Source organism: Eptesicus fuscus, chromosome 10 (genome assembly GCF_027574615.1).
Source record: "Eptesicus fuscus isolate TK198812 chromosome 10, DD_ASM_mEF_20220401, whole genome shotgun sequence".
In the NCBI taxonomy this organism is placed as follows: Eukaryota; Metazoa; Chordata; class Mammalia; order Chiroptera; family Vespertilionidae; genus Eptesicus; species Eptesicus fuscus.
Genome location: NC_072482.1, coordinates 34,894,315 through 34,907,021, shown reverse-complemented (window position 1 = coordinate 34,907,021; position 12,707 = coordinate 34,894,315). Strand labels below are relative to the sequence as shown.

Here is a 12,707-nt window from a genome sequence, read left to right as displayed (position 1 = left end):
ATGAAATACCTGATACTTCCTATATCTCACGAGAGAAGTCACGATATAAGCTGTAAGCGTTACTGGACTTTTATTGCCACCTTGAAGCTCACTGTGGATCACTCTTCCTGGCTCCCAAAATTCACCATTGGATTTCTGATGTCGTTTGAGCCATGTATATGTTCTGCGTAACACATTCTGATCAATATCTATGTAAGGATCAGCTTCAAGGAAACATCGTAAAACAAAGGCTGACAACCTTGGGGAAAAGGGGTGGAGGGACATGACATAAAATACAATGAATAAAGTCCTCCAAATAACGCTGAGAAAGAAAACACCAACAAGAGCAACACTTTTTTCCCCCTCAGAAGAGTCACCCGAGGGAGAATCCCCGAAGAAGAAACAAAGGGAAGAACACCACGAAGTGGTCACACAAACCCCTCCGCCGAGCTGGGTAGACCTAGTTCCCACTGGAGTGTGACCCAGAAATTTCAGGTCAACTCACATCATCTCAGAATTACAAAGGAATTTAGAAATCACCTAATACAGCCTCACTATTTTATAGACTGACGTTTTGACTGAGAATTTGACATTCCAAGAGAGTTAAATAAATGGTCCAAGATTACTCATCTTTGGACTGTTCTAAGTATATACCAAAGATGAACTTATTCCATACTTCTCTCAGCCCTAAAGATATGAATAAAGTATATATAGTTCACAAACTGCCATACTTTTAAGTAGAGAAAAATGGATGTTTTCTTTCCCATAGGACAGGATGCAGCAAATTAAAGTCTCTGAGCTAAATCTGTTGGGCCAGGTCTGGTCCTTGGGCCAAATACAGCAGAGTCTGTTTTGGGGGTTGTTGTTTTCTTTACCTCTCCCCCTCTCTCCTGCATCTAAAAAGATGTTTTAAATGGATAAAGAGAAAAAGAGAGGAATGAGAGGAGAGGGAAGCCTATGCTGCAGAGACACCATGTGGCCTATAATGCCTAACATACTTACTCTCTGAACCTTGACAGAAAAAGCTGGCTGATCCCTGCTACAGAACACTAAGTATTGAGGTGAAAATTATGTCAAGCAATAAAACACTGAAACCTTTCTATTTTTGGATCTATATCCTGACTCATGCCAAAAGAAAACTTGAACCAGATCTGTTTCATCCTATAAAAAATTTAGTGTGGTATTACTAATATTCAATAATAGCCAGTTCCCTTTTACTTTCAGGATACAGAAGAATTCACTTTCTTGCCTCCCTGAAGTGAAACATGGTCATGTGACCAGCTTTGATAATGATAAAGTGAAAAGAAATGTTGCACCCAGGCTGAAGCATCCAATTGCCAGGGCTGCATATTAAAGCCTGAAGCTTCCTGGTGAGGTGAGATGGTGGCAGCTGAAGCATAGACTGCAGTGCCCCCTGCTGGCCCATAATAGAAATGCAGCATGTGAAAGAAAGAAACCTCTGTTGTAAATAAGCTACTGAGATTCAAGGGGTGGTTACCATAGCATGCCCTGTCCAACCCGACTGATACAGTCAGTCTTTTTCTGAGTGAAATATAGAATCGAAGATAATAAGGAAAAAGCAAGGAGAGAGAGCAATCATCCAAAATCAGCCATGCAGAGATTCCATTCTGGAGGAAACTCTAGATATTCATTACTTAATCCCATATACATAAAAACAACGTTAAACAAACTACGCTGACTGCCTTAACACAAAATTCATGTTGATCATATAAATTAAAGAAAAAATTATGTCACAATCACCCGGAATTTCTAACTGAATTTTCTTGTCAGCCCTACCAACATCATGTGGTATTTTTATTTTTGCTTTTTCCACCAAAAGAGGACTTCAGACCTATCTTTTCTAAACAAAAACACTTGCTTTGTTAGTGTTTTAAAATCATATTTACAAAGGAGAATCTCTTTTAAAGCCAGGCTATGGGCAAAACAGCCTCAGAGCCTATATGTACAACACATCTATCAATTTCATGGCCATTGTGACCTAGTGAGGGCCCATTCCATGACAAGGATTTGTTCTGTTAGCAAGAACACTTACCAAGTGCTCCCAGAAGGGTCATCATTCCCAAAAGCACTGAAAGAGCCATCATCCCTTTGATAGAGAAGTTCTCTCTGGTAACCTGAAGACACCAAAATAGATCATCAATGTAATCAACTTGCAATGACTGGAAGTTTCTAATCATGTTTTCATACCAAGGAAACACGGGCAGAGAATAGGAAAGAAGACGAATTCAAATCAGCAACTAATATCAAATATTTTCCATGTTAAGTCCTGTAGAAAATGTAAAATACCAGAATGCAAAGCAGAATGCAAAAAATAACTGTGATATCCCCAAATTAAAGTAAATTCAGAAGAATACTGAAACATAGACAATAATTCTAGCCATTCAAAAGCAAGCTAATTAAAGACAGAGTTTTATTTAACTCTGCAGTTTCCAGTCCAATGCTTTCAATACTTAGTCACCTAAAATTTCTGGATAGCTAAGAAAAAAATCTAGAATTTCAAATTTAAATTTAAAGCTAAAACAGAAAGTAAAAATGCTTTCTCATTTTAGGCCAACGACGGAGGGATTTGGAGAAAGGGAGAATCGTTAAATAATTGAAGACAATGCCTCTAAAATTTTTGGCCATGGCCAACTGAGGTAAATCAAAGACCAATTGGTCTGCTCAATTCTAATTTCTCACTTAAGAAAAAACAACTTGCCCTAACCGGTTTGGCTCAGTGGATAGAGTGTCAGCCTGTGAACTGAAGGGTCCCAGGTTCGATTCCAGTGAAGGGTATGTACCTTGGTTGGGGGCACATCCCCAGTAGGGATGTGCAGGAGGCAGCTGATCGATGTTTCTAACTCTCTATCCCTCTCCCTTCCTCTCTGTAAAAAATCAATAAAATATATTTAATAATAAATAAAAAAACTTGATGGTAGTAATGAAGTCTCACTATAGAAGTAAATTGGGGAGGGGGTTAAGGTTCATGTGTTTGCTTTAATAAAAACAGATGTTTCATATTTGCAAATAAATGATTGCAAATAAGAGGCACATGTTTCATAGCTGCAGAGCAATGCCTGTAGGTCTCAAAGTCCAATGGCTTAGAAATCATAGGCCCAAAACTAAAGACCCACCAAACAACCCACAACAGACTAACTTGCTAAAAATGAAGTTAAAATAGCAATAACTTATCATTAAACATCAAGCATGAGCAACAGCCAAAAACATTTCCAACTCCAGGCATTATCAATGATTCTCTAATAACCAAGAATTCTTCCTGGAAATGACAGGATTCCACCACAGGCAGGTGAGGGCACACACTATGACCTTGTAGCGCCCACGTAGAGCCCAGCAACCATGAACATCTGTAATATGTTGAACTTAATCCTTAGTGAAGTCTAGTAACAAAAATTTTTACTTTATCAATACCACATTTTAGAAGCTTCAATAATTATAATTATTCATATCTGATTAACAAAACATAAGCATTAATATTTTTAAATTACAGTTAACCTGATCTTGCCATGCCCCAAACTTTTCTCCATGAGTCTTTCCACAAGAAACCCTAGATCTGAGTAGCTGACTTCAACTACAGTAAGACAAAACATTCAGAAAACAAGACACTATCTCATGTTGACCTTTAGGACTGATGGTAAAAGAAATATAGATACCATTTAAATGATGACAGGATTTTGCTTAATTTGAAGAAGGGGATATTGGGTTATAACTTATATGTTTAAAACTAAAATATTATGGCACAGTGATTAAATAGCCAGCCTTTATCCAACACTGACTACGTGTCAGGAACTGCTCAAAGCCCTTTCAGGACCCAGGTAATCCTCAGGACAACCCTATGATATAGATGCCATATTAGTATCCCTTTTCAAAGATGATAAAACTGGAACTCGGATACACCATGGCAAGGTCACACAGCTGGCGGGTATTGAAGCTAGGCCTCAGCCAAGATCTCTTTGTCTGCAACTGCTGTTTCCTGTTAATTCAGAGACCTCTTTCAATGACTTATGTATGAAAAGTCCTTAGCATGGCACCTTTTCCATGGCAAGCTCTCAATAAGCAACAAGTATCATTTCAACAGCCCAGTTATTTTTCAAAATTGGTCAATTTGACTACAAAACATTTTATTTTAAAATTTTCATGGCAAACACACTATTAGCCAAGTTAAAAGACCGGTGATGAATTAGAAGAAAATATTTGCAGCACATAAGAGAAACAAATGGCTATATCCCTAATAACAAACTTTATGTATATGTTTATATATAATTACAATATATTTATTCATATATATAAAGAACATTTTTAAATTTAAAGGGAAAATTTTTAGATCTCTTATAGTGAAAAAATGAATAAAAGACAACAGACATTTATAAAAAACAAAGAAAGATGGACCTTAATATGTGAAAAGTATTCATCTTCATAATAGGCGAAATGCAAATTAAAGCTACATTGAGATACCATTTCTCATCCATCACATTAACAAAGATTCAAAAGCTTGACCATTCATTCTGTCCGGGAGGCTGTAAGGAGACCAGCCCTCATCATTGTTGGAGGGAATTTAAAATGGTACAACTCCTGTGTAGGAAATGTCTATACCTTGTAACCCAATAATCCTACTTCTAAGAATCCATCCTAAAGATACACCTCCAACAATATAGACATATTCATGCAAAAGTTTATTCATTGAAGCATTATTTGTAATTGCAAAAATATTGGAAATTACCTAAATGCCCCCAAATTAGACTCTGGTTGAACAAAATGTAGTACATACTCACAATGCAGTACTATGCAGCTGTGAAAAAAGAATGGAGGCTATTTCTCTGAACTTAAGTGTACTAATTTGATGGATATATCATTAAGTGAAAAAGGCAAAGTCTAAAATAGCATATATAGCATATAACCTTTTGTGTAAGAAAAAAAAACAAGAAAACAGAGAGAGAAAGAAACTAGAAACTAATGAGTTACCTACAAGGGTAGCGAGAAGGGATACAAGAGTTACAGATACCCTTTGCATATACCTTTTAGAACAGGTTTGACTTTTGGAAGAATTGTTCTACATATTCAAAAAATCAAATAAGAATGAAAAAACGTTAAACTTTTGAAAAAAGAAAACACAGCATAAAAATCTCTTTCTCAGAGCTAGTCAAGGATCACAGAGAAGCAGAATAATGGTCTAATATTCACAAAAGAAATTAGCAAAAGAGTCCAAGACATTCTCCCTCGATTTCCAATTCAAGACTAAATCTACCAGACTGTGAGCTCAGTCTGGCAGAGGAGAAGGGAGGGGAGAGGAGGAGAGAAAGTAGAGGAGAGGAGAAAGAAAAGGAAAGGTTCAGGGCCCTCCATCACTACAGGAGCTGCTCCTGTGAAGGGAAGGACCCACATGGAGAAGAAGACCATGTGACTCCAAGCCCCAAATCACATCAACAACTGCAGTTCCAAGTATGAGTTATTGTAAAACCAGTCAGAGAGATGAGCTCATGGAGATGAGATCAGTGCTTATGGAAATTACCCCTCAGGTGGCTGACCTCCAGCAGTCCCCATTAATATCAACAACTAGCACCATTCTTCCACCAGGGGCAGCCAGCCCAGAGGAGGGGGAGGACTCGCGGACAATCTCCTGTTGGGGAGTGCATTTCTTGAGCTGGTTTAGATAAAACTGAAAAGCTAAACCACCAGCCCTGCTCCCATGGTAAAATAAAGGAGAGAATCAGAGCCTAAAGAGAGGAGCTCACATGGCTCTCCTGGTGGGAGTCTCCTGTGACGTTCCCTTCCTCGTCCTAAACCACCTGTGCATCCTTAAAGGGCCCTCGGCTGCTGGTCCTCCAAATCACCCATCCCATAAGCAGAAATGACATTGTTGGCTCAGCTTTAATGTCTATCAGTACAATTCAATGTTCGGTGTAGTCACCCAAGTTGGAGACGTTTTATCATGATAGGTGAGAAAGGCAAAAGCATGGTGTTCCCCAAAAGTTTATGAGGAAATAAGAGTATGACCTTTAAGTTCATAGTTTTATGACTAGTTCTTGAGTTAGAAAGTAATAATACCGTATAACCAGAATGAACAGACACTCTGACAATTAAAATACAGAAGAAGTCCAGAGGTCCACATGAACTGTCACTTATAAAGGGCCAGAAAAGATGCATACTTATTGGGCCATGACTTTTCTTTGAAATAGCCACAAATGTAAGACATTTACAATTTATCATAATAAATATGAAAGTACTGTTCACAGAAACACACCGAAAAGTAACGGTCTAACCATAATTTAATGTGGGTTACCTCAAGTGTCAAAATTGCATACAAAAAATAAAAGGAATAAAATCAGCTCCCTGTGACTATATCAATCACTTTCTGTGGTTAAAAAAAAAAAAAAAAAGCTGTGAAAATATCCTCTGTACTAAAAGATAAGTAGTCATTATCAACTCCCTTCCTCTCTATGACATGAAATGGAAGAGGAGACCTTTACCAGGTTTTTCGGTAACATCTTCACCATGGCCTCTGGCCCTTCTTGTGATGACCAAAGGCAGCATCAGACTTCTGAAACCTACTTTTCCCCTGTTTTTATTTCAACAGAGAAAATATAATGTGTTTTCAACTAAGCCCAGTCTGAGTCTCATTTGAAAATCGAGCTGCAGGCACTAGGATTTAAATATTTGAGGAAAACAAGTGTCTTCAATCTCTAATTAACAGATTCAGGTCCTTATCAAAAACAGCTTTCATTTTACGGTTCTATTTTTCTTTTGACAGCAAAAGACACTTCATTCAATGATGTAGCTGTTGTTTTGGCTAAAACACAATGGGTCAGGTTACAGGGTTCTTGGGCCAAGCATGATTTAAGTAAAACAATGCGCTGTTCATAAATGACATTTAAATAATATAATCATGACTCATGCCAAAGCCACTTTAATTTCGTAAAAAATAAAAACAACAACGGTATATTTAAAGAACTTTGGCAAATGTGATGGCAAAAGAAAAAACAGAGTCTCTGAAATGAGACGCTGATTTCATAATGAAAATCATTACACCAAGAAGTTTCTGTCCTTCACTTTGAAATATGATTCAGTTCAGCATGTGAAATAGTGTCTTTAGGGGCGTTCCACTGTACGGACTTGCATCAGCCACTCCACCAGCTCAAAAGGCGACACACTGAAACCATTGGTCACGATTCCTAGCTGATAGGAACCTGCCTGCAGTGTTGACAAATAACTACTGCATTGTGGGAGAACTTGAGAGATCTTCTAGATCCAATCTCCACATTAGGATGGTGTACCGAAGGCCCAAAGAGGTCAATATTGATAGTAATGTGTTCATCCACCCTGCATTTATTGAAGCGCCAAGATAGGGATACAATGAAGAAGATATTAAACATGGTCCCCACTGTCAGGGAGCTTACCTTCTAGTGCAGGAGACATAAAGCTGGATTATAAAAAGAATAGAGCTGGATTATAAAAAGAATAAAAATTAAAAATAAAAAGGGGGGATGGGAGACATCTGTAATACTATCAACAATAAAAATATATTAAAAATAAAAGTAAATAAAGCCAGCCGACGTAGCTCAGTGGTTGAGCATTGACCCATGAACCAGGAGGTCATGATTTGATTAACAATCAGGGCACATGCCCAGTTTGCAGGCTCAATCCCCAGTAGGGGGCATGCAGGAGGCAGCCGAGCGATGATTCTCATTGATGTTTCTATTTCTCTCTCCCTCTTCCTTCTCTGAAATCAATAAAAATGTATTTAAAATATGTTTAAAAATAAAAAACAAGATAATTTTAAATAATGTTGTGTGGTGAATAAAATGAAATGGGATAATATAAGTGAGGATTAATAAATGGTCAGGAAAGGCCGCTCAGAGGAAAACACTACATGAGTGATGAGAAGGAGCCGGTCACAGGACGATCTGGGGGAAGAGCCTCCCAGGAGAAGGAGAACAAGTTTGAAGGCTCTGAAGCCCCAGGCGGGGAGCCAGACGGGGCAGCATCAGACAAGGTGGGAGGTGGAGGCCAGGCCGTTCAATCGGGGCCTTGTAGGATGAGGCCGGGAACCCACTGGAGAATTTTAAGCAAGGCAGTGACATGATTTTGACAATTTCAAAAAAAATCCCTTTTATAATATGTGGAGACGGTGAGCACAGAAGCAGAGAGTCTATTAGCCCCTGGAGTGGTCCATGGCGGCATCTGAAGGGGAGAACCAGCCATGGGATGGACAGAGGGGAAGAAGCTCCCATTTGGTTTTAGAGGGAGAATGGACCAGATTTACTTGCTGACTGTAGACCCTAACTCCGTAGGTAGATGCAGCTGACGGCTGCTACAATATATCATGTCGTCTTCACAACAGTCTACTTTCCTCTCGAAACCAACAAATTAAATTTTGAATACAAGTCGGAATCTTGTCTTCTCCAGGTTAAATTATGACCCTTTCCAATACATTTTACTCATCTCCTTAAATACAACCATTATGGCAATGTGCAAAGATCTCCTTTGATTTTAGCATGGCACACAGTACTATACCACAGAGAGCACTTGGAGTTCAAATCCCAGCTCTGCCACTCACTTGCTCTAGGACCCTGGGCAAGTCAGTTAACTTTTCTGTGCCTCAGTTTCCTCATCTGTAAAAACAGAAGGATACTACTAATTATGAGCATCAAATGAGATATTAGATGTAAAGTGTTCAGAACACTGCCTGCCACATAGTAAGCTCTCAACTAACGGTCACGGCTGGTATTAGCAAGTTGCAGACACAAAGTATCTGGTGTCTACAAAACAGTATGAGCCTCTCAAGGAGTCAGGGTAGAGTCACCACTCGTGTGCCCTTTTCTGAGGGTCAAGCAGGGCCTCCCCATACAAACATTTCTCTCCTCGCCATCTGCTCAACATTTTACTTGCACTGAGAAGGTCCCCACCTGGGACACCACCTGTGTGTATGTCCAGACTCTTCACTGAACAGGGAATTCCATGAGCAGAAAGGCCCTGATTTCCTCTGTGCCCGTGGCACTAGCAAGGGCTAAATGTTTAATGAATGAGTGAACACTCATTCCTTTACATAGCTTTAAATTTCATGTCCCTTATGAAAACGCAAACCCCTCCCAAAACTGCCGGAAACAAGTCAGTTTTACTAAAAGAGAGATGTTGACAGGAAGCCAGGAAGGCTGGTCAACAACCTTAATTGCTCTAACCACTCACCCTTTAGTTGAGATATTGTTAGCTGAAGCAGCTTCCACCTTGGTTTGTCCCATTAAGTTTCTGTTATTTCCTGCCTAAGGGCTACATGTATATTTCTGTTTATCTTGACTAAGATGTTTTCCCCAAAGCCTCAATAAAAGGGATGGCAGGGCCAGAGCAGGGAGTAGTTCTCCCACTAGAGGTGGACTACCGCCTGGCCCCCCATTTCGCCAAAATGAATTTCTTCAAGTCTCCATTCATTTGTGTGCGGCCCTTCTCCAGAACTCGAACCCTGAACCGGAACCCTGGACCACGCGGGACGTGGAAAGGGATTCCTACACAAAACCAAACTCTTAACACCTCAACAGCAATCAGAAAAACAATGAGCTGAAGACTCACACTCCCAGCACATTTCAGCACCATCTAGTCCCACGATCACATAGCAAAGACACAATCTGCCTGTTTTGAAAAATGGTCTAGAGTGAACTCTGCCTTTAAAAAAAATATAAAAATAAAAGTATGTTTCTAAAATGCTTACCTTGAAAGGGGACATATGTAATACTTTCAACAATAAAGATTTTAAAATAAAATGAAATGCTTACCTTGTCTCATAAATGAAAGGGCTTTTTCTTTTAAACTCTCTGTCAGTTGTTTCTTTTTAGTCAGGTAATCCAAAACATAAATATTTGGAGCAAAGTTTATCATGTTCTGTTCACCACAGCCATAAGGCATCTGAATCAATGAGGCTAAGCCACTGATGGAAGAGCCAAGAATATCTCCTGAAAGCACAAGATGGTAACACATTCAGCAAATACTCCATACCTGGACCTGTTGGCAGCGAACAGACTTCCACACCCAGTGCTCAGAACAGAGTAGAAAATTTACATCAAGAGTTTAGGATGATTGCTCCAATATGTGGTAATACAGTGATACTGAACTTGTAGATTACATGACAGATTAGGACACCCTTATCTTAGCTAAAGATACAGGCATACATTAGGCAAAAAAATAAGTTTAAAAATAATTATTGAACAAAAATGTCAAGAATTAGCCATAGCAAACCATCATTCTTATATAGGAAAGAAACGGCTTTTTTAGTTAATATTCTTTACATAAATAGAACTTCATTCTGATTTCTTACTAATACACTACAAATACTAGAGAAATAATTTTTTAAAAGATAGAAATTGTAATATTTTTCAATGTGCTTTATTTAGCAACAACGAAGTGGAACTAACAAATAGAAGCATTTCAATAACTTTCAGGATCAGAAAGGTTAGAAATAATCTTCAAAGATAGTTATAGAAAATTAAACAAAATGTAATTAAAAGACTTCTCTACCCACATTCTAACACCATGACTCAGGGAAATAAGTAAAAATTCAGAAATATAGAGGTTGAGTTCTAATTCTGCCCCCACTGAGGTTGAGCTATATGGAGAAGAATATTCTTCTGTGTAGTTTAGAAACATACCGTTCCAAGTCCAAATACCTAATGAAAATCTGATCCTTTAAAAAAATGAATCCTAAAAGAGAGGAAGAACTCTTTCATACGAGTAGGCTGTAGTCACACTACCGTATGATGTCAAACTTTATATGTTAACTCAAATATCTAAATAAAGGTTATATTATTACCACTGCAAGTTATGTTTCTAATATTCAGAGTGAACATAAACTTAGACTCTCAAAATTCAAAGAGCAAGCTGATAGTCAAACATTCTGGGCTACCAAATAGTCTTTTTAAAATAAAAACCATATCAAAATAAAACTTGAAAGGCCATTCTTTACCTCAAGCTTAAAAAGTAAACCTCAGAGCACTTCAATGACCCTAGATAGACTCATTCCAATGTAAGGGGTGATGGTATACATTTAAAATTCAAGGCTTTTGCCCTAGCTGGTTTGGCTCAGTGGATAGAGCATCGGCCTGTGGACAGAAGGGTCCTGAGTTTGATTCTGGTCAAGGGCACATGCAGGAGGCAGCCAATCAATGATTCTCTCCCATTATTGATGTTTCTATCTCTCTCTCCCTCTCCCTTCCTCTCTGAAATCAATACAAATATATTTTAAAAATAGAAATAGATAAAATAAACAAAATTCAAGGCTCTTCCCTTTGTGTGCATATGTGGACTGCATCCTCCCAGCATCCCCACACTGCAGGAGATGCCTATGCAGAATTTATTCCCCTAAACAAAGAGTTTACTTAATTCCTTTTAAAGAGTTATATCTGCCCTAGCCAGTTTGGCTGAGTGGATAGGGTGTCGGCATGGTGACTAAAGGGTCCCAGGTTCAATTCCAGTCAAGGGCACAAGCCCAGGTTGCGGGCTCAATCCCCAATAGGGGTGTGCAGGAGGCAGCTGATCAATGATTCTCTCCCATCATTGATGTTTCTATCTCTCTCTCCCTCTCCCTTCCTCTCTGAAATCAATAAAAATATACTTTAAAATATTTTTTTAAAAGAGTCATATCTAAGCCTCCAAAGAAAGTCCTCTATAGAGGAATTGGTTACTTGGGGTTATAATAAAAAGCATTACACCTGCAGATGAGACGTAAAAGAACCTCTGAGAAAGTGCCTAAGGTCCTAACACCTTGAAAACCGAACCATTTCGATGTCATTAACCTAAACATTTCCTTCAATTTGTTAGAAAGCACAACTATATAAACAAAGTGTTTGCGTGGAAGATCTGTTTAATAGTCAATACAAAAGTACTTTTCGGGCATCAGCAGGCGAGGAGGAGAGGATGCCTACAGTCAGTGGGTAGCTTCCTACTGTAAAGGTGGCTTGTGTCCTGCACAGACAGCTCCCCTAAGCAGCAGCCCTCAAACTCTGGTGATCAGAGTTTACCGACTCTAGGCTTAGCCCGAGAGATTCTGACTGAGGAGGTTGGGAGCAGAGCCCAGATGTTTGTGTTTTTACGAAGTGTCATAGAAGATTCTGATATTTGTCGGGACTTGGGAGCCACAGAAGCCAGAAGTTCTGTTCGTAGAAACAGCCTCCCCCTGCAGCCACATTATAATGGGGCCTTACTGCTCAAAAGTAGTCTGCACACCAGATGTGTCAGCATTAGTTGGGAGCTTGTCAGAAATGCAGAATCCCAGGTCCAGCCCAAGCCCACTAAACCAGAATCTGCCTTTAAACAAGAACCCCAGGTGATTCCTATGCACATGGAACACTAGAAGCACTGGTCTAGGATACATATCTTGCTAGCCTTTCTATTTGGTACCAACTGAAAACTTCTTGCAACCTCTTCTCATTTTGACTGAATAAGAAAATACGGTACATCTACAAAGAGATGAAAACATATATTATCATGTACAAATAAACCAGTAGTGATGGTGATAGACTCTATTCTTACCAGCTACAGTGATCTGAACTCTTTCACTGCCATTCACTGTATTGGGAGGAAAGGAGAAACTCAATGCTTTCTGTGTAGTCTGCATCCTGTTGTCAGTCAAGTCCAACAAGATGGATTGTGAATATAATTTTTCTATTCCTTCTGCCTGTTGAAACAAAAGCAATATAATTAATTTGGTCCCTACTCATTAGTTTACC

At 39.0% G+C, this 12,707-nt stretch overlaps 1 protein-coding gene across 4 annotated transcripts in view; it reads right to left on the bottom strand.

Moving 5' to 3' along the window:
• Positions 1-12,707, bottom strand: part of CD109 (CD109 molecule) — a 114,721-nt gene that overhangs the window by 15,277 nt on the left and 86,737 nt on the right. For 3 of the 4 annotated variants that reach the window (XM_054721655.1, XM_008139481.3, XM_054721653.1), the window contains 4 exons: positions 12,511-12,655; positions 9,762-9,938; positions 2,033-2,114; positions 10-238 (listed from right to left, as the gene is read on the bottom strand). In XM_054721655.1, the coding sequence (XP_054577630.1) occupies positions 10-238; positions 2,033-2,114; positions 9,762-9,938; positions 12,511-12,655 (633 nt within the window). The remainder of the gene's footprint in view (positions 1-9; positions 239-2,032; positions 2,115-9,761; positions 9,939-12,510; positions 12,656-12,707) is intronic. The other variant, XM_054721654.1, reaches the window with a different exon arrangement.